The sequence below is a fragment of the Colias eurytheme genome, chromosome 24, assembly GCF_061535395.1.
Source record: "Colias eurytheme isolate Ceu_HAF_F1 chromosome 24, ilColEury1 Martin Lab GWU primary, whole genome shotgun sequence".
Classification (NCBI taxonomy): domain Eukaryota; kingdom Metazoa; phylum Arthropoda; class Insecta; order Lepidoptera; family Pieridae; genus Colias; species Colias eurytheme.
This window is the reverse complement of record NC_143003.1, coordinates 7,687,378-7,711,075: the sequence shown is the minus strand read 5'-3', so window position 1 is coordinate 7,711,075 and position 23,698 is coordinate 7,687,378. Positions and strand designations below refer to the sequence as shown.

At 31.9% G+C, this 23,698-nt stretch overlaps 1 protein-coding gene across 2 annotated transcripts in view; it reads left to right on the top strand.

Annotated features, from left to right (window-relative positions):
• The window catches only part of LOC149898051 (uncharacterized), a 370,187-nt gene that overhangs the window by 311,957 nt on the left and 34,532 nt on the right, over positions 1-23,698 (top strand). The window contains exon 1 of one of the 2 annotated variants that reach the window (XM_090115791.1): positions 15,673-16,104. The exons of the other annotated variant lie outside the window; for it this stretch is intronic. Coding sequence (XP_089971917.1) covers positions 16,062-16,104 — 43 coding nt within the window. The 5' untranslated portion in view covers positions 15,673-16,061. Of the gene's footprint in view, positions 1-15,672; positions 16,105-23,698 lie in introns of those variants that run through there. 2 annotated transcript variants of the gene reach the window in all.

Genomic DNA, 23,698 nt, shown 5'->3' with positions numbered 1-23,698 from the left:
TGATGTACATTGCACATGTAAAACGTCCATTATTTTGCACCTTGTAAGTTCTTTCGCAACAAAAATATAGACTATACTACAACCAGAGATTTTTTCTGTAGGTAGTATAATATGTACAAAAATGTTGAGCTTGGTAAATGCAATAGGTAAAGTTGACGTAAATGTAAACGTGTCGCTACGTAATGTATGCTTTATAGTGCCAAAAATGTATATTCGTTTTACGTATGGTATCTTATTAAGAAGCAATAAAGTATCGCCGCGTGTGAACCATCCGTCTGCAAGCGGCCTTAAACCATTCATTGGATCCGACACAATAGTGGCAGTGAAATGAAATGCAGGCTCTGTTTGCCCGCTCCGTTATTAAGGATTTGTTCGCAACGGGCTTGTTATTTCATCTGTTACGAAACGCCGCTTTTAATATACATACCTTAATAGATTTAGCGTTGTTTGCGAGCGTTTTTTCGTTTCTTTGGTAAAGAGCTTTATCTTAGTATGAAAGTGCATCTAATATTGTTAATGCGAAACTTTGTCTGTTACGCTTTCCAAGCTAAATTATAGCACTGATTTGGATGGAATTTGTTGAACCCAGGGGGTCAAACACAGGCTACTTTTTTCTACATGGATTAAAATATTCGCGCTTTTTTGCTCGCAGGGCACAGATAGTTACTAGTCACAGAGAAAGTTGATGAACAGCATCCAGCAAGTTATTTTATTATAGTTTTTATTATAATAGAGTTTCTCATTCTAAAGCCTATAACTACCATTCCGCTGCACGCATTGTGATGAAACAAAAATTTAATAAATCTGCAGCTTTGTAATACAGCAACTAAGTACGATATATCATCGCGATCCGTGGAGGGAACACTCTAAATTACGAAAAGACCAACTGCGTATTACAAATTACAATATAGATTTTATTCAGTCTTTTTAAAATTTTTATTTTTCGTTTTAAAACTTGAATCGCTGAACAGATTAAAATGTATCTTGGTATAGAGATAGATAGAATGTTTGAGAAGGACTTAGGCTATACTTTTTGTCAAAAAATTTGAAGGGGATAAAATAGGGGAGCAAAGTTAGTATATAGAAGGAAGCAGCTATATTTAATTCAACAGAGCTTTGAAAGAAGCCTGTTTGAGTTTGAGTTTGAGTTATAATTCGACAATCGTCACAAATGACGCGGATGTAATTAAATTTTACGCCATTGTTTCAAAGTAAAGTTAAGTTAAAAGTTGTAAGTTGTAACATTAAGATAGGCTATGTAAGGGTACAAGTTAGAGGCTGTATTGTTGATAACCGCGACGGATGTCTGAACAAACTGAGATAACCTGTGACGTCATTAGGGTAGATAAATATTGACTAGCTCACGCCTGCGGGATTGTGCGTGTTTTGATAATCATAATGAAAAATATTATTATTTATCCTCCCTTCTAATGGAATTTTCTATTATTGTATCCAATTCGGGATCTTATTTCTATGTTAATTAAATTGTATTGACCCAAATAGGTACAATTTTCTATCAATTAAAAGGTCAAGCAGATTTAAATTAAAGGAACGTATCTGAATCTTTAATCACAATACTATTATAAAGGCGAAAGTTTGTATGGATGTTTGTTACTCTTTCACGTAAAAACTATTGAATGGATTTGAATGAAACTTTACCACAATATAGCTTATACATCAGAATAACACATGGGATAGGTTTTATCCCGGAAATCCCACGGGAACGGGAACTATGCGGGGTTTCCTTTGAAAACGCGGGTGAAGCCGCGGGCGGAAATCTAGTCTATAATATAATACCTATTGTGTATGATAAGAGTTATCTTCCAACATACTATAAGTAATAAGACCAATTCCTAAAATAACTTACAGATTCCGATTTATAACGCTAGTAACTAAGGAAAGGAATCCTAAGTACCTACGTACTTTATTATTACGAAATAGGATAAAAAAATATGCATAATATTCTCTCGAAAAAGGTAATCCTAATTTACTCAGTAGATAGTATACGACTTACCTACGGCAGTGTTGACGTTGTGTAAATCAGTCCAGAAGCGCTCAAAAGAAAAGTACATGTCTGTCTTATTGTTTACAAAATCTTAACAAACATTTATCAGATTCATTAACATTTCAAATCGAACCCGCGACCTTCCCGTCAAACAGCGAACCACTAAACCGCGTTTCAATTGTCAAGTTCAATTAATTTTTAATTGAATTGTTTATTTGCTGACGCTACTTCGATCTTAATTTAGATAACATTTAACGCTTTAATGCGGGTGATACTATCTATGAGCTTAGAAATTCAATTTTGTTATGCATTTAATTATTTTGTCTTTTTTATAATACCTAGAGTACATGGTGTAGTGGGGACATTGATTAAGATGGTATGTATGGGTTCAATCCGGATTTACACTTAGGTAATTGTATGTACCTATTTGCAAAATATTTATTAGCATGGTGTTATAAACCACTTTTTATGTAGTTTACGATGGTGTGGCCGAGGTCTATATCTACTTGAAATGCCAAATAATATTTATATTTTGATTCGCACAAAAAAAAATTGACGAATTTTATATCGGATACGCTTCTTTTATAGTATGTACATAATTGTAAATTGATATGTTCAAATCATAAATTAATAGAAGGTATTGTTCCTACTCATAAAAAACTGATTTTAATATCAATTCAAAAATCTAACATTATTTGACTCTACATGAACAGTAGATCTTCGTTCCATATTTTTATTTTTATACTAAACCTACATACACTTGAGTACATATTATACAAGTATACAACACAATATACGAATATAAAAACATCGTAGCAAACCTCAGTAATGGCACGCACACACACGCACTGCGGTCGTGTACGCAACGCGCTCGCGTGTGCGTAATGGCAGCTAGCAAATTGCAACCATCTGCAATGGGATACAGGGATGTACAAAATCTAGATAGTATTGGTGTTTTATTTGGTTTTACGTATATATAGCAAGGTAGAGAATCCCCTGTTTGAATTGGTAAAAAAAAATAATATAATGGCTATCTATTCGTATTCATACATTTACAGTCTAAAATTATGTCGTTTTTGAGTTTATCCGTTTAACATCAAGCCTACGAATGAGCCACCGTCACTGTTTCATTTAAATAGAGCAGCCACTGCTTTAATAAAAAAATGATCTCCCAAAATAGATCAGCATATTCATAAAGTAAATAGACTTTTCAATTAATTTACCATCATGTAAATTATATAACTGAATCGCTACAAAAGAAAACAACGTGAAAAGGCAAGTGGTAGATTTAACGTTAATCGATAACATATGCCAACACGCACTTGGCCAGCGTGGTCGATTATTGGTTAAATCCACATGAGGCTCGTATCTCTGCAGCGGGAACGAATATGGGTAATATATTCATATTCTATACATTCCATCAGCCCATATTTGTTCAAATCCGAATGAAATATTCCATATATTTGCACTATCTAGTAATAGCTATGTCTGTGACATAATCAGTATTATGTAAAACTAGTTGCTAGCCGCGACGCGTATTTCCAAACTATACATAGCCAGAACGCAACCATAGGAAACTGCTCGTGTATACTTTGTAATGCTGTTTTTAAGTTTGTTATTACAATATATACACGAATTTTGCGTACTGATCGTGTATACTTTGTAACGCGGATGCTTACTTCTACGTTCCAAACTATACACGATCAGTACGCAAAATATGTATAACTAAATATAGCTACTACACCACTTACGCTTGAGCGAAATAATAAATATTATATAGGCAATCAAAGACTTGTACAGCTATATCTATCTACTTTTATTCTTCTGGATTGATTTAGTAAAATATGGAATAATATTGATATTATTAGGTAAGCTTAGAAAAATAAATAACACGAACCTAACCTAACCCATAGGTAACATCTGTTACCTATGGTACCTATGGGTTAGGTTAGGTTCGTGTTTTTTTTAACTACACAAAAATAGGAGCCCCGCGAAGCGGGGCTACGTCGCCTCGCAACCGTCTTCTTCTGGACTTATTAGATCTTACATTTTAGAACTATTGTCAATTGTAAGTCGTGCAGTATTGTCGGGAACGAAGACACAAGCATCCTCGATACAAAAAATATACGATCAGTTCGCAACATTATATACACAATACACATGCATTTTAATAATAGATTTCAAAACAGCAATACAATAATATAAACGCGAGCAATGGAAAGACGCCACGCTTACTCCGAAACATACACGATTAGTCCGCATGTGTACTGGCGCTGTATATTTTGGAGCGCTATTCTTACTTACTTCACTTCAAAGTATACGCGAGTATTTGCGTACTGCTGTTGTATAGATTGGAAGAACTTTGTAAAAAAGTTATTTCCAATTTATACGTGATTAGTTTCACACCGTTGCGTACTGGCCTTGTATAGTTTGGAAAGACGCAGCCGCGACGTCGTTCGTTTATTCTTTGAATACTAATTCATGTTATAAAAGATTATATTTAACATATTTATTAAGGGTTTACTAAGTAAATTACCTACCAAGTCAGCAAAATGATTTGTAATTTGTAAACTTTAAAATCTACCACTAATTCGATTTTCCTATGACAAATACTAATAACCTATCTATAAAAAAAACCTGACTAATGATATTTTAAGAGAATATTTACGGTTTTAAAACAGGTTTAAAATCGGTTAAATAATTCGTGGTCAATGCAATAAGATGTGATCTCCCAATGATTTGTGGCGAGGTAATGTGTTTCAATTTATAAAATTACATCCAATACTAGTACACTGGGGTAGAAGCCTTTGAAAATAATGAAAAGATAAAAAAAATCGCAGTCGGATGAAACCCATTAGAAAAGGAGGGGAATATGATAAAAATGTAAGGAAAAATAAATTACGGTCAATCCGAGTTCGGGAAGCGGGAGGGGGGAGCTTTTAAGAGAAAAAAATGGTTTCTCTCGATTTCCGACTAAACTACAAGTCCTATAGAAAAAAGTTCAATGGCAAAGTTGTAGGTAATTAAAAGTTCTACAACTTTTGTATTCACAATTTTTTCACATAACCTAAAAATTTAGGTGAAAAATTCAAAAAACCAAGTTTTTGGTCTTTTATTTCTATCTACTTCAAAATTTATTTTTTTTCTACGAAATTTGGTGGAAACTTACTTTATTATGTCCCAAATACACTGTAATTTATTTGATTGAAAATATTTATTTTTTCGCCTTATTTTGAATTAATACCAAAAAAACAACCTAATTTTCAATCGAAAAGTCACCCGTCAAAATATCAGCTTTTTTCAAAAAATTAGGGAGCCTTTTATTCATTGAAATCTCTACTTTCATATAGTGTAAAAAAAATAAACACCACTATAGTAAATGTTCTCAGGAAATGCATACAAACAGTGTGATAATGAGCTTTTACTAAATCAGGCACACTTCTTGAACTCTATATCTTCTCTTGTATCGGCTTTTCGGTAATATTTCAAAAGAAAAATAATTATCTGTTCTAAGTTTAATATTTTACAGCATATTCAAAAGCAAAATGATGTCGATAAAAACATTTCAGGTAGTTCGAGAAGTGTGCCTGATTTAGTAAAAGCTAATTTTCACACTGTTTGTATGCATTTCCTGAGAACATTTACTATGGTGGTGTTTATTTTTTTTACACCATATGAAAGTAGAGATTTCAATGAATAAAAGGCACCCCAAGTTTTTGAAAAAAGCTGATATTTTGACGGGTGACTTTTCGATTGAAAATTAGGTTGTTTTTTTGGTATTAATTCAAAATAAGGCGAAAAAATAAATATTTTCAATCAAATAAATTACAGTGTATTTGGGACATAATAAAGTAAGTTTCCACCAAATTTCGTAGAAAAAAAATAAATTTTGAAGTAGATAGAAATAAAAGACCAAAAACTTGGTTTTTTGAATTTTTCACCTAAATTTTTAGGTTATGTGAAAAAATTGTGAATACAAAAGTTGTAGAACTTTTAATTACCTACAACTTTGCCATTGAACTTTTTTCTATAGGACTTGTAGTTTAGTCGGAAATCGAGAGAAACCATTTTTTTCTCTTAAAAGCTCCCCCCTCCCGCTTCCCGAACTCGGATTGACCGTAATTTATTTTTCCTTACATTTTTATCATATTCCCCTCCTTTTCTAATGGGTTTCATCCGACTGCGATTTTTTTTTGTTTCAAAAATTATCTACTCTAGTCTATAGATATTGCACTAAACTTTCTCATCATATTTAATTTAGATTTGATTTATATTGGTTACTAGCGGTCCGCCCCGGCTTCGCCCTTGGTACATATTTACGTTTTCTCTACATAAGATCCATCCTCGTACTTCAAGGAATATAATAAAAAAAGAATTATCGAAATCGGTTCAGCCCTTCAAACGTGATGCCGTGACAACGCGAAACGGGTTTCATTTATATATATTAAAAAATATAGTATATATATATATACTGGATCTTATAACACATATAAAAATATAAAACAAATATTACGTAGGTTTTTAAAAATTGAAGCGTTTTAAATTAAACGTATTTTGAACTGCTGACTAATTACGCGAAAACAGCTGAATTGATTTTGATTGATGATATAACATGATAGGGACGGTGTAAAATGTAACACACATACTTTTTATATTATCATATTAGATTAGAAATTTTTTAACAAACTTGTAGGTAATATTGGTATATTTTTAACGAAGTAACCGAATAACATAATATAAAAGATAGTGTAGTTTATTTTTAACTTCTTCTAAAAACATTAAATGAAAACTGATTTGTGATTCTCTAAAATAAAATTATAATATAAAACACAATTATTATAAAAAGTCCGTCAATCAAGTTGTATCGCTACGATCTGATTAAGATAAACACAAAAAAAATATTAAGTATTAACAATTCATTTTTAAGACAAACCTTTGAAGGTCGAATGTATATAAGAAATGACATTGTGTTTTAACCAACTGCGCTAAAAGGAATATTTTGCAACAATTTGTACCGATTTTTTTAGCAATATTAAATGAGTAATATTAAAGATTTGAATTGAGATATTAATATCAAGTTATTAAAAACGGTTATCCGATTTTGATAAGATTTTCCATAGCAGTAGTCTCGAATACAAGTTCATGTACGCTCGTCGCGGGAATATAAATAGCGCTATTGGACATTACAGTGCAATTAACACGGACAGAAATGTGGACAATAATCATAAAAAATATTATATTGCCTCACTCGAGCACCGAACCTCGGAGGCGTTCTTGTTTTAATTTTAGCGAAGGGAATGGATACAATATGGAAAAATGTACATAAGTTTTATTAATAGTTATGTAGTTTTATATTTTGGTTTCATGTATTTTAAGTATTTATGTGGTTAATCATACGATTTTTTAACCTTTCAGTATTATCAATTATCTACTTCATCTATACTAATATTATAAAGAGGAAAGGTTTGTATGTATGTATGTATGTATGATTTTCACGCATAAACTACTGGACCGATTTTGATGAAATTTGGCACAGATAATCTTTAGACCCTGAGAAAGAACATAGGCTAACTTTTATTGCGAAATATGTACCACGGGCGAAGCCGGGGCGGACCGCTAGTACATATATAAAACGGCTTTAAAACTGTGCAAAAATAAGGCTTAGATACGTATGGCCTATGGGCATAGAATATATTATATTATATACTCTAACGCGACGTAGATAGCTTTTTAAATGTATTTAAATTGATATCTCATAATCACATCGAAATCAGTGAATTATTTCACATTATTTCAAATTCCCAGCATAAACATTACATTATTAAAATTTTAAAATCTCAGCTTCCAAGGGAATTAAGAACTCAAACCATGTGGCGTCCGTGATCCGACATCTTTGACGTTGACAGGTGTGATTGCGTGTAGTGTCATAAATGCGAACTTCAAAATGTTACGTTCCCATAAAAAAACGCTTTTACACCTGGTGGTAAATTATGGTGGATAAATTTAAATTATGTGGTTAATAAAATGTAGCAAGCTAATTTCTGCGACTACGATCGCAATAATCTATACTAATATTATAAAGCTGAATAGTTTGTTTGTTTGTTTATTTGATCGCGCTAATCTCAGGAACTACTGGTCCGATTTGAAAAATTCTCTCGGTGTTAGATAGCCCATTTATCGAGGAAGGCTATAGGCTATATATCATTACGCTAAGACCAACAGGAGCAGAGCCAAGCGGGTGAAATCACAAAGCGCAGCTAGTCTATATGTATGCATTTTTGATTTATTAAAACTACAGTATATTTTACGAGATGGTTATTTAACAGTAAAAGCTATATCTACATCATATTATAGTCTATTAAACTTTACTAGTAGAATATGCAGTGTTAAATTCGCAATGTGCAGTCTAAAGTCGAGATGCAGCCTCCATCATAACCCCAGATCCAGGATTTGAGATGATCCCTAGGCGACCGCACTAATACTACCAATTTTGTGATGTATTACGTGATGATCTGTGAATGTGTTTGTGTGTGAATGTATTAAATTTATGTAGAGGTTTTAGTGAAAATAGATAGATAGGTAGGTATCGTTGTAAGTTAAGAATAACCTAGGTAGGTATGATCTATTAATCAGTACATAGTACATAGTACAATAAAACAAAGTCGCTGTCTGTCCGTTTCTATGTATGCTTAAAAAAACTACGCAACATATATGTACATTGTATATATTATATGTTGCGTAGTTTTTTTTTTAATACAATGTATTAGGTTTTAGTTAAACGGGCGAAGCCGCGGGCGGAAAGCTTGTATGTGTATAAAATTGTTACCTATTTATTTATTTGCTATCTACTGAATTAATACATATTAAAATTTAAAGATACATCATTCTGTGAATATAAATTTCTTTGAACATGCCTTCAAAATGGATATTGTTTATTATATTAATTATTATATACTATTGATGGTATATTTCCATGAATAAAGATTATTAAAATGTCCATATGTTAATTAATTATAAAATAAAAACAACAAATACGTTTTACCGGTAAATTATAAATGAGAAAATCATCAATCTTGATGAAGGCGGGTTCACCTCGCGGTATTTTTAATATTAACAAATAATTGATGAGTCAAAAAAGAGCTATCATATTAACTGAATATACACAGATGACACATCCGTTTACACACTTCTGTGTTATTATTTTTAATTTTATAAAGTTCATTAAACAGGACGCATAAGATTAATCCGTTTTTTGTGTGTTTGTTACGTTTTAACATGTGAAAAGTCCAACGGATAAATTTTAATAAACTAATGGAGAGTAACATAGAATTTAAGGGGGTTGAAAAAGGGATGAAATTTATTAGGAAACAGCTACCTATCGCAAAAGCAAAACGAACCAAATCATAAAGTATGTATATTGAAACTAAAACTAAACAAACATAATATAAATAATTATCTTATTTATTCATCACAAAATACCTGTAGCTCGCAGCATCCCAATCTAATTGAATTTACTAGGTTTTAGGTCTTACAATAGTTTCTAGGTCAGAGTTCGTGGAATTCATTTTAGTATAAATAAAACAAAATTAGCAATTCAAAACATAGCACACATTGAGCTCAATCCCGCAACAAATTACGTGAAACACTAATTAGTTATTTAATTAAAATAAATTAAACTTGCAGTATACAGTATCATTTTGGATGTAGCAGTTTGAATGGTTTGACAAACATGGGTCTAATGTATGGGAGGTTAATGAATGGGGATTATTTTAATTTTAATTGAGTATATAATTTAATGAAAAGTTTTAAGTTTAAAACAGTAACGAGTAGTAGCTATCTGATATATAATATACTAGCGGTCCGCCCCGGCTTCGCCCGTGGTACATGTTTACGTTTTCTCTACATAAGAACCATCCTCGTACTTCAAGGAATATAATAAAAAAAGAATTATCGAAATCGGTTCAGCCGTTCTCGAGTTATGCGCTTACCAACACATTTTGCGATTCATTTTTATATTATAGATTATCTTAGAGCTTAGAAAGTTTGTACTTACATCTTTTATTGTTCATATCTTTGTGTTCCGCTAGACTTAGAGTATATTTTTTCATAAAATTAAATTTCAATAAGTATAAAAATTAATCTAATGAAAAATAAAACTATACCTACCTGAGTCACGACATGTAAATCATAATACCACAATCCCAAAATTTTGTATCTTTGTGCGTCATTACTCATTTTTACGTTCTTTCACGTGTCAAAATCTATTAAACGATCCATCTGAACAATGCACATATTATCTGTGATCTAGACTTTACTAGCGTTTACATATTATGTATTCTGTGACTTTACTATACCTACATAGTCTAATCAAACTACCAATAAGTCATTGACATGAAGTTAGCAGCAAGTTAATTATGCTATATTCTGTTTAGTTGCTACCTGCTATTGTTCAATATCTTTTGCTAGGCTATGGTTGATCGAGTTTTGGGATACAGCAAGTAATGAAAAGTATCTTGTTATTGGTAATGTATTTAAATATATTTATCGTTTAGATTCAGCTGGTTTTTCTCTGTATATTATGAAGTAGCATATTTATTGATAAGTTATTTATCTATATTAAAGCTTGCTTCTAGCATTTATTTTTCGATTGATTAATCGGTTTTCTTTTACAAAATCGGTTAAGCAGGTCCTGATTGATAGATATAAATCTTTATATACACTAGCTTTTCGCCCGCGGCTTTACCTGAATAGTCAATGGAAAAATAATGCAGTCCGAATGATAGATTGAAGGTACAAAGAAACAGAAAGACGCACAGAGAGTGACAAAAAATAATAACGTTTATGTTTTACTATTTTGTAACAATAATTAAAAACATACTTAATAAAACGTATCTACTTAGTAATTTCAAAAGATAGCAACGTTTTAAATTTTAATGTGTTTAATATTTTCAAAATAAAGATTCAGCAAAAAATCAAATTGCGATAACCTACGTATGCATTTTGAAACAAAATATGCATGAAATTATAGATTTCCAATTTCAACGTAGTTTCGTTTGAAATTCATATCATACCGAAATACAAATTTGAAACGCGAAAAGCGACAAATGTGCGCTATCAATTCATTTGTATTTAATCGATTTTTGCATTGCATTTTGCTCTTTTTGTAAAACAAATGCGTATTAACAAAAACTGAAATTGCATGTTGTTAAAAATGGATATGAAACTTGTTAATTAACGATTTATTTAAAAGCTATAGTAGCTCTCGACTTTTTTTGCTTTTAGTATAAAATATACTAGCTGTGCCCCACGGGCGTACTTATAATACAATCAAGTAGGTACACATTCTAAATCTCATATTAGATAATATATTATTCTGTTGTATAACATATAACTTACATTATTGTAAAGTTTCGTCCAAATACTTCCAGTAGTTTTTTCGTAAATATAAGTAACAAACTTCCTTCCATATTAACTTTCGCATTTATAATATTTGAAGCATAGATTACACAAATATTGACATTTTACATTTTCAAATTTCGAATTTGTATTTTTTAACAAAACTGTATATATTCATTCTTCTCCAAGTTTTATTTTTTAGAAAACTGTTCAATTGGCGCGGTTTATTCTCAAGGAAACAAATTTAAACTTAAAAACGTATAGAAAAGCGCTGAAATGAGGGTAAACTATACTGTGATTTCTGAACGACAAATTGTATCGATAAAATGTCCTTCGATAGCATTCTTGGTCGTGTAAGGTCCGAGAAAAAGCCGAGAAACGACCTTTTGTTATTTACACTTATTTTTATATTATTAAAATGTTAGAAACATGAAAAAAGGTTTTATTTACATTGACCTATTATGAAGTTTTTTAATGTCGGTATTATCTTTATGGACCTATTAAAGATATTTTAAAACAAAGAAACATAGACTACAAGCCCGCATAGGACAAAAATATGGGTCAAATGAACCACCAGGGGACATATCTAGAACGATAGCAGAGCAAAAAATAATAAGATTCATCACTATGCCGTCACTTGTAAGCTGTCCAACTGAGTGCAGATGAGAATTGAAAAGTACAGGTAGACTCGGTAAATTTTGGTCATATATTTTTGTACGGCATTCTTAACCATCGATAGATCCATTAAAAATAATAAGAAACCGCTCAGTGCCGTACAAAAATGTGGGTCCACCAAGTCGGAATTTTTATTTAATTTCCGAGAGTTACCGGGGGTAAATTTGGTCATTTGACCATGTACGGCATCTGTGTCATACTATTGCTATACTGCTTTTAATCCATTATTCCGCAACGCCGTACAAAAATCATGGGGACAAGGGGAAAAAATCGAGAGATGCAATCCCCTCTCTTTCCCCACTCCAGGGGGTCATTTGACTAAGTACGGCTTCGGTTCCAAAACATTATCTAGCACTCAAAAGTACTATTAAAAGCAATGCCGTCAAAAAATAATTGTTCTTTTAAATGTATACCAATAATCATCTTAATTTCATCGAATTCTTGATATAAAGAGCTGTAAGGTCATTTGACCCTGTACGGGAACTTTTTTTTTAACATGATATTGTAAAATTCAATTGTTGTATAGTATTGCCGTTCAAAAGAAACCGTTCTAAAAAAAGTTATAGAGAAATGCAAAACCAGAAATTTTGTTAAAGTTTAAACATCGTAGATTAATGAAATATAATAGTTTTCTACACTTTATCCGTTGTTTTAAATAGTATTAACATAGATAAATTAGGAAAAAACGATGCCGTACATTTTTGTGCAGACCACATCTTTTAGGCTGATGAAAGCGACGAAAGCTACAATTTTAAGAGTGCTTTATGGCCATTTGATACAGTACGGCATTAACATATTTTTACCCAACTACGGCAAAGCAAAAGGAGGGTTATGGTTGTTTACAGGTCATGTATGTATGTTCATCTATTCCCTCGTAACTTCTAAACTACTTATCAGAATTCGACAAATGACATATCATTAGAGGCGTCTGAATTGTTCACTGGATAACCAACGACCAGCTAGCTAAAGGCTATATGGGGTTTCACAAAATCTAATGTGGCGCCCTCTAGCGGACAAAACATACAGAGTAAAAAAATAAAGTTAAGATAAATATGCAGTGTTTGGTATCATTCGAAAGCGCTTTACTTGTACATTTTGAATATGTATATATTACTAGCATTTGCTTGTGACTTTACCTGTATTCATGGACTGATTGCATATAATTCACATCTTTTCGTTCATAGCTTTTTTATTAGTTCATCAATTTAACGGAGTCCATTCCACCTGACTCCGACTTTCCAAGGTGATAATTAACCACCTCGAGCTTCTTAATATTAATGTATATTTATATTTTATTATAAAAATATAAAGCAAATATTTCGTTATATGGATTTTTTTCTTTTTCATATTTTTCCCCTTTGAACCAACGAAAATGTACGGCACATGAAAAAATATTATCTATGCATAAAATACTTTAAAAATAAATTTATTTCGTGTTGTGTCAAATGACCCCCTGGAGTGGGGAAAGAGAGGGGATTACAACTCTCGATTTTTTCCCCTTGTCCCCATGATTTTTGTACGGCGTTGCGGAATAATGGATTAAAAGCAGTATAGCAATAGTATGACACAGATGCCGTACATGGTCAAATGACCAAATTTACCCCCGGTAACTCTCGGAAATTAAATAAAAATTCCGACTTGGTGGACCACCATTTTTGTACGGCACTGAGCGGTTTCTTATTATTTTTAATGGATCTATCGATGGTTAAGAATGCCGTACAAAAATATATGACCAAAATTTACCGAGTCTACCTGTACTTTTCAATTCTCATCTGCACTCAGTTGGACAGCTTACAAGTGACGGCATAGTGATGAATCTTATTATTTTTTGCTCTGCTATCGTTCTAGATATGTCCCATGGTGGTTCATTTGACCCATATTTTTGTCCTATGCGGGCTTGTAGTCTAACAGATATCTACTTTGTTTATAATCTTTCGTTTTATATAAGAATCGATAATTTATATGAAGAAGCATTTTAAGCATAAAATCAAATCCGATAAAAATGTATGTAAGTACTTACATATTTTTGTTTTTCATATATTATGTAGTCATAAATTATTATTTTATTTTAGTAGCTTGTAACATAATAAACCAAATTTCAACCCTAAGCAATAAATAGAAAAAAAAAACAAATAATCATTAACGACATTTTTAGATGTCATGCAAAATTTTCTACAAGTGCGCAGATCTTTATAAATGGTACTACAGTCATTGAGATATACGTATAGTAATATTATCTCAATGACTACAGTCCTATTTATTTTGTGCTGTTGCCTTTAAAAACAATAAAACAGACCCAAAAACCCTTTGACAATCGAATGCTCGAAACCAAAACTGTCTCGATGACTACGCTAGTTTTTATTTATTGAAAACTGTTTAGAATGATTTTGTTTACGTAGACCATATTCTATTTTGGTATAAAATCTTTTTTTATACCTTTCCTCCCTCCTTCATACCTTTACTTAGATAATATAATATAGACATTTTTAAAGATAAATATGTTAAGTACTTTGTTAATATTTTAATGAATTTCCGCTTTATCTAAAACCTAATTCATAAATTATATACCTTCCTCGAGAATCACTCCATTTATTAAAAAAAACCGCAATCAAAACCGATGCGTAGTTTAAGATTTAAGCATACATAGGGATATATAGGGACAGAGGAAGAGACTTTGTTTTATACCTACTACCTATGTAGTATCAAGTATGTAATAATTTGAAGTTTCGAATTTTAAAATTGAACCTAAACCAGCGTTAGCGTTTAGCTCTTGGTTTAGCTACTATGTATGTATTATGTATTCTGTGCCTAAACATGTACCTACAGACTATAAACTAAAATCCCTATTTTATCTGTGCATTCCCTGCATAGACTATAAAATAATAGTTAGCCATTAACAGTGCATTATCATTCGAGATTAACCGATAATTTGAATAATCGTCGCTATTTTTGTTTCGCATCTCTACGCCATTAATTTGGTTCGGATTTAAACCAATTGCCAATTGGCGTGTTAAATAAAATCGCCGTTTTGCCGACACTCATTTAAGTAAACGATTACAGCGCAAACAATACAAATCGGAATCCGAATAAAACCAGCGAAACGCGGTCATTATGGTAATTTATTGCTATCGTACGTAGAATATTATATTTTTTATTTCACGTGCATTGTTCCATTGATCGCGGTTTTGTGGTGCTCGGACAACGGGAATTTGATAACATAAAGCATCTCGAATAATTCGAAAAGTACTCGTAAGCGTCGCAACTCGCAGCCACGGGTATCTTTACCTGTTTTCTTTGAACGCACGCGGGAAAGGGACAGCCGATCGAAATTCGTGTGGAGAATGCATTTCGACAATGCGTACCTACTGCCTTATGCCTACCAAACGTGAAACGAAAGCGGCCGGGACGCAGGGCGACGCCACTAACAATGCAAGACTATCTTTCTGGTTATGCAACCCGCCTATATTCGGAAGGCCGGCGATTGTACGGATCAATTTGAGCGCGAACGGCTCTCCGTTTTTGCCGCTTATTCCGGTCGTGGCTGATGAAGCGACTGTGCGCCGCGCATTCTTGCCTCTTCACCAATCCCTGCCAACTTCACGTCAGTTTCACCCCGACCGCCGCGCGGAACGGACCTGTGCCGGTCGTTTCGACAAAACTATCGTGCAATACAATACTTAAACAGTTTCAAGTGACTCGAATCGATTTCTAAGTTTGTTATATTTACTTTTTGTGTAAACAAACAGTGATGGAAACGGATTCGTTCAGAAGGGACGGTTTAAAACGATGACCGAAAGTTTTAGTTGTGAAGAAAAAAGTTCGAATGCATTCGAAGACAAAAAATATTGTGTGCGTCTAGTGATGACCTGATGGGATCGCAGTGCGACCGAAAGCGTGTAGCTAGTGATGTGTACTGTGATATAAAATATCGACAATCGATGATTGTCGTGTGTGATAAGTGTAGTTTAGTTACCAAAGATTCCTGATGATCTTGTACATTAATTTGTGTTTCATATTGGTAGTTCTAGGTGAGTACCGAGTACAAGCGTGGCATACTTTAGACCTAACGGGTTATCGGGCGAATTTATGTTGGAGAGTTCAACATGGGCATAACATCGGTTTAAATATAAATATGTAGTGATGCGGGAAAACAGATATTTGCATTCATTGCAGACGACGCATGTTAATAAATTTTGGCGAAGACAATGCGTGGTCTGTTTGTTGATATAACTAAAGTCTTGGAGAAAATATTATGCTTACATGCCAAGCTCCGAGAGAATATTAATTTTACTTCACAGTTCATTGCGTGTAATGTAGAAGAGATAAAAATCTCGATGAGATCATGTTTGTTTATATATATTTCTCATAGATTCTTTAAATGTGATAACTTATAAGGTTTAAACGCAAAACAATGTTACTTTTAATTAGGTAAACAGTAGAGAAAAAGCTGTTTAGTAAAATACATGTTTTATACAAGCAATTAATATGTATAACAAAATTTCAAAACATGTAAAATAAACATGAATTGCCGAAACAACCATTTATCAAGTTATAATAAGCGCTCATTAAAATTATTTAATTAGGAATTAGGATGGTTCGGTTCGAGCTAAGCTGTACCTACGTAAGTTTTAATTAAACACAGTTTATTTATTCATTATTGTTCAGCTTGATTGGACATTCATTGGGCACTACATTTTGTTAATGAAATACTTTTTAGTGTTGTTTTTTTTTTAATTCAAAACAAACACGTAGTAATAAATTATAATTATTTGAATAGGTTAGGATTTGAGGAGAAGACATGATTTTTTTGCACGGAGTTATAGGTACATAATTGTTTTTTCATGTGTGATTCAATGATTATAAGCAGGTTCCTTTTCGTTTATTTTTAATGTACGTCGCGTAGCTATAACTCCAAATAAAATTTGCATAATATCAATTATTATCAAATGCAAAAATAATACAATTCTTACCAAGTCAAAGAAGCGGTACTTTGTAGGTAATTTATTTTTCTACTAGACCTATTTTTATAACATAGGTATAAGTTATCGTTTTAAAACATGTTACACTTTCAAAACACGTTACAACACATAAAGTACATTATCTTCATTCGACACATGATATTAAAAAGCGATAAATAACATAGTTGTATTAATACATAGTCAATACACCCGCATTGCCCGTTTTGAAAGAAATATATTATGTGCATTTTACAGTTTTAGATTATAGGGCTGTCACAGTTTGGTTAATTATAAATAAAATATCTGGAAACGACAATAATATTGTTATATCGACAATTAAATATAAATAATGTAGTTGATTAAAAAAACCCTCGTCATGTTACTGAGTACCGTAATAATAATACAATTCAATTTTACAATAATATTAGTTCTATTATCAGATAATTCAGCGCAAATTTCAACGTACTAGCGCCATCTAGTCTCAAACGTAGAAAAACTGGACTTCGAAAATAGTGAAAGCTAGACTAATAAACAGAAATTTAGATTACATTTACATAAATTATCAATAAGTAATATCTATACCAAATAAAAATATTCGCCAAAATATTTGTTGATAATATCTATAAATCGGTTCATAAATCAATTGATTTAAGTTGAAACTATTCGACTAGAAATCGAACCCATGACCTTTCCAATTTAAAACTCACGGAACGCAGGTTATGAAGTATGTTGTATTTATACATATATGTATATGTATTTTTTTATTTCATTGCATGGATGAGACGATTTCGAAAAATAATACAATTATAAAAGTAACTGTTGGCAACCCTAACCATCTGTCAATTAACACATCGTGAAATGGTTAAAAGTTTTCAATTAGGTTGATTTAAAAGGTTTATGTCGGATTTAACGTAATCTCATAACGGGATATTTATCATCTTATTAAAATAACGGTTACTAATATATCAATGAAACTCATGCACTTAATTGTGTAGGTATTGGATCTATCATTTACGAGTACATATTGTATAAAGAAACAAAAAAGTTTTGTATACAAAATCAAAAGTAGTAAATAGATCCTTCTGAATTATCTCCATGAATAAAAAACGTAATTTATAGCTTTTGGTTTCATCTTTATTATTTCAAAATATGTAATCTACATATTTGCTAAAGTTAATTAAAATTTAAAACCGTTCCACCCGTTCCTATAAACAGAGCATACATACTTTCGTTATTGTGAATATATAATTTTAAATATTTGTTATTACGTACGATTATTATATTAAGACTAGCGGTCCGCCCCGGCTTCGCCCGTGGTACATATTTACGTTTTCTCTACATAAGAACCAACCTCTTACTTCAAGGAATATAATAAAAAAAGAATTATCGAAATCGGTTCAGCCGTTCTCAAGTTATGCGCTTACAAACACATTCTGGGATTCATTTTTATATTATAGACTAGCGGTCCGCCCCGGCTTCGCCCGTGGTACATATGAAAAATAGATGTTGGCCGATTCTCAGACTTACCCGATATGCACAGAAAATTTCATGAGAATCGGTCCACCCGTTTCGGAGGAGTATGCAGACTAACATTGTGACACGAGAATTTTATATATAAGATAAGAAGAAGATTAAGAAACATGTCAAGTACTTATTTCAAATTTAATTTCTACGTAAATAATTGAAGTTTATTGTGTGCCTCGTCCATTTTTAAGGGTACTTGACCTCTAGCGGATAAAAAACTAGTACAAAAAACCACATTATTATAAAGATGTGGAGTTTGTGGGAAGTTAATCGTTTGATTTTGAAAAGATTATTTCTTGGAGTCATAGCTGAAGAAGGCATTTTCTTTAAAACGACTGATACAATTTTGAAAAGATTTTATATTATAAATGTAGGCTAGTAAGCAAAATATATTTCGATTTCATATTTTTTTTAATAAGTAGGGTTTTTAATAAAATGTAGGAAATGAAACCATTTTAAATAGCAGAGGAATTTGTATTATTTTAAATTTATTGGGGCATGGGCCATTGTATCAATCAGGTCATTCAAAATAGGGTTAGTTCCTTGTAGTCTTAATGAGTTGTTTATCAGAGCAGAGCGGATTGAACCCGGGACCTTTTGCACTGCGTATCTGAGACAATTATTATCTACTACAAATAACGAGATGTTGTATTCAAATTAGTTTTTTAGCACAATTATTTTTGCATTTCGTTAATAGTTAATGCTAAACTATGTGAAACAAATTATTTTAATTTTTGGCTTGAAATTATAAAAAAACTAATTTTAATATTTTGTACATCTCTTTAATGCCGTGACGTGAATGTACGGACTGCAGAAAAGTAATTATTTATGATATTATGTTTCATTTCAAAATGTATTAAAACGTTGTAACATGTAGGTATAAAATTAAGTGTCTCTCATACATATTATTGCTACATAATACACGGAGGAGTGAGTTTCATTTAAAAATCCCTACTTTTATATTATAAATGCGAAAGTTACTCTGTCTGTGTGTCTGTCTGTTACGCTTTCCCGCTTAAACCTTTCAACCGATTTTGATGAAATTTGGCACAGACAAGGGTGCTTTTATAATTTACCGTGGCACGGCACGGTACGGCACGTTTTTATCGTCACGGTAAATTAGGAAAGCAAAATGTATGCATTTGTATGCAAACGCTTTTAATTTACCGTCCACGGCAACGGCACGCCGTGAACGGCAACGATCTACCGTGCCGTTGCCGTAGCATACTGCGCTCCCTATCAAATCGTCGCGGCATTGTTGAGAGTGTAGTGTGTGCGTACAAGAAATTTGTATGTGTGCGTGCGTAGCCAAGAGGCGCGGGAGATTAATAATTATAACTCAGATGAGAAAGTATGTAATAAAACGATTTTGTTGACATCCGAAAATAACTAATTGAAAAACTTATTTGGGTCTTCCTTGAGCTTATCAAATAGCGTGTAGTATGACCCTTCTAAATATTTGACTTTTAAAAGCGGATGTTGCCAATACTTTCTAGTAATATGTCTTTTTTTACGTCATAAATATAACAAACTAGCGGTCCGCCCCGGCTTCGCCCGTGGTACATGTTTACGTTTTCTCAACATAAGAACCATCCTCGTACTTCCAGGAATATAATAAAAAAAGAATTATCGAAATCGGTTCAGCCGTTCTCGAGTTATGCGCTTACCAACACATTTTGCGATTCATTTTTATATATAAGAAGATAGGTAGTCGCTGTCTCTTCGAGAACATGTCTGCACTTTGAAGACGCGCAAATTTAACGGCGAATTATAAAATCACCCTACGGCACGGCATGCCGTCCACGGCCACAAAACTTCTATCTCGTCCACGGTAATATCGTGCCGTGCCGTGAAACGGCAAATTATAAAAGCACCCAATCTTTACACCCTGAGAAAGAACATCGGCTACCTTTTATCAAAACACCACGCGGGCGAAGCCGCGGACGGAAGCTAGTTAAATATAAAATACTATACAAAAGTGTTTGACACAAATAAGGTAGTACTGTAATTAATGAGAAGCTCAATGAAAACCATCAAATTTTGTATACCTTTGTATATTTCATGCGAAAGAGATTATATTTTAAAATAAAGTATCAAAAAGGATCAAGGCCCTACTTAATTGTCACAGAATATAATTGAATATTCAAAGAGATACATTTCGTCGTAAGTTTAATGAATTATTCATAATAACTGTAAATTTGTCTTATATATTATTCCTTGTGTTAAATTTAAAGTAAAATTCTTAAAATTACCATCTCTAACTATGATTCAGTCAAAAAACTTACTTACTTTGCTTAGGAGATAAATAATATCTTCCCCGTTGACTTAGATTTTAATTTCTATTTATTTAAATATCCAAACAAATCTCATTCAATGTTATGTTATAATAATTTGAGTTTAAAATATAAATAATCAACGAGTAACCTTTCATATTTAACTGAATACCACCAAAATAAGTTCACTAGTTTCATTCCAAACATAATGACTTACAACGAACATTTAAACCGTGATTATAATATATTTTTAAAACACTTCACGTATTTAAAAAACTAATTGCGCTGCGGTTGTCCCTTATTACATAGTTTTTGTACTACGCCAAATTGTACAACAATTTTAATAATTGCATTTAAACCGCTTTTATTGTGCAGGTTAATTATGAAGACATGTTGAAACGTTTAAATCATGAAAGAAAGAGTATTTTGTTTTGCTCTACACTAGCTGTGCTCCGCGGTTTTACGTGCAGTGCTCCGCTCCTGTTGGTCTTAGCGATATTAGATATATGTATATAGCCTTATAGCCTTCCTCGATAAATGGGCTATCTAACAACGAAATAATTTTTCTAATCAGACCAGTAGTTCCCGAGATTAGCACGTTCAAACAATCAAAACTCTTCTGCAGATTTGTAATATAAGTATAGATTTGATACAAGGCTGCTAGCACGTACATTACGAATTTAATAGCGAATTTATTTAGATTAGCTCTTGTTAGGATTACGATACGTTTATTTAGCACTAAAATTAATCAACAAAAACATGTCTCTATACTCTTGTTTTTGATACATAAATAAAACAACGAATTTAGCGTTTGAAAAATGTTTCAATTATAAAATAACGCTGAAATGGCTAATATTTTTGTAGATATTTTAAATATTTCATATTTTTAATAAATTGTTATTTAAACCATTTCAGTTTATCCGTGTGTGAAAGTTTGTATGTTTAGATATTTGTAACTCTATCACACAAAAAACGGATGATTGATTTAGATGCGATTTGTTACATAGGTATAGAACCCATCTGATACATATATCCCGGATCAACTCGGGCGAAGCCGGGATGATTGGCTAGTTATATATAGCTACCTATATTATATATACCTATGTTTTAGATAAAATAATATTATATTCTACTAACCAATGTCAAGATTTGTCGGGTAAAATCTTTTGTATGAATATCCTGTTATTTTTATTTTGATAAAAACATCATAAGAATAGATCTATTGTGTATGTTGAGATCGGAGAATTATTTTTATCGTGTAATAGATACCATCTCAATATACCAAATCCTATTTTAGTTAAAACTACTTACTCCAATAATCTTTTGAAAATTATACCTACCTACTTTAGTTCGCAAGATCATATTAAAAAATTCTAATGAGCGTCGCATATTAATAGTTATTACCTACCCTGATAAATGGACTATACATATGTATAGTATATACATATAGCACAAAAAAAATTTTTTTTCAATTCGAACACGCAGTTCCTGAGATTAGCGTCAACCAAACAAATTCTTCAGCTTTAAAATATTAGAACATTTTTACGAACCAACACTTTTTGATTGAAGCGTAAAAATACGCTTTATTTTATTATTTTAATTCATACATTGCTTTTTATACCTTCGTATAAAAGCAATTATAGTTGCGATGAATAGACGAACATTGGAGAGCGTTCAAAATAGTTTTTCCTTAGAAAAGTCGACATTTTTAAGGGCGATATTTTCAATCGTGTTTTAGAAAGTGGGCCGGCAAACCGTGGCAAATGAAATTACCCGATCGTGACTAAGGACACGAATTCAATTCCGTTTTGAGACGCTTTTTATTTTGTAAATACGTTTTTTTCTGTCTGTTAATTTATGGGGATTGTAGTCGATTTCAGTTGCGATTTCTGTGAATATAAACAATTTAGTTGTTTATAGTAACACACAATAGTTGAGTATCGAATTTATCATAGGATTTATATATTTTGATAGTCAAGTTTTAACAACACAAGAACGTTTAAATACACACATATTACAAAGAGGATTATATTAAATATTGATATTAAATCCCATAAAGTAGAAATATAATATTGTACGTGATTACTGTATCGTAAAAGTGAATAGGTATCTTCTACAAGGAACTTTAAAACTAATACCTTCATAAAATGTATTTCGTATCTCAGTACTTCAATAGGTATCCATTGCAATAGATTACCTACTTTTGCTGAAGGACCTCACACAGCCTGCCAGCGCCATCTTTTGTGCGTTGTGAGATTTAAAAACTTTGTAATATGTTTTGGAGAAAAACTAAGCAGGCTATCTTGAATGAATGAATGAAAAATAATTTATTGCTTTGAAAATACATAAATACATATAACAAAGACAAGATACAGAAACAACAAAGGGCGGCCTTATCGTTAGGTAGCGATCTCTACCAGGCAACCCAATCTTGGTATAAAATTATTAATTAATAAATAATTTTCTTACCATACTAAAAAATTAGTTAAGAAGGCAATAACTATCATTAAATAATGACGTCCGTTAAATTAGTCAATTATAATTAGGTTTCATGATTCATGCCGCTTTTTTTATGTTACAAAATTATTAAAATTCAGTGGTTACAGACTTTATTTCACAAACAATCTCAAAAATTACACGATCTAATAAATAATTAACTAAATAAAATTTAAGGTACATTTGAAAATTTCATTACGAGTAAAATTAGATAAATTTTCGCCAAGGTATTCCGTTATTAACTTTTGAGTGAAAGCCTCGGTCATGAGATATTAATATTTCGACTTACAAATTTGCTCTCTTTAATCTACGTCTTGAATTCAATTATTTTCAGTGCTTTAGGTTTCTCGAGAAATCTGTATTTATCTTTA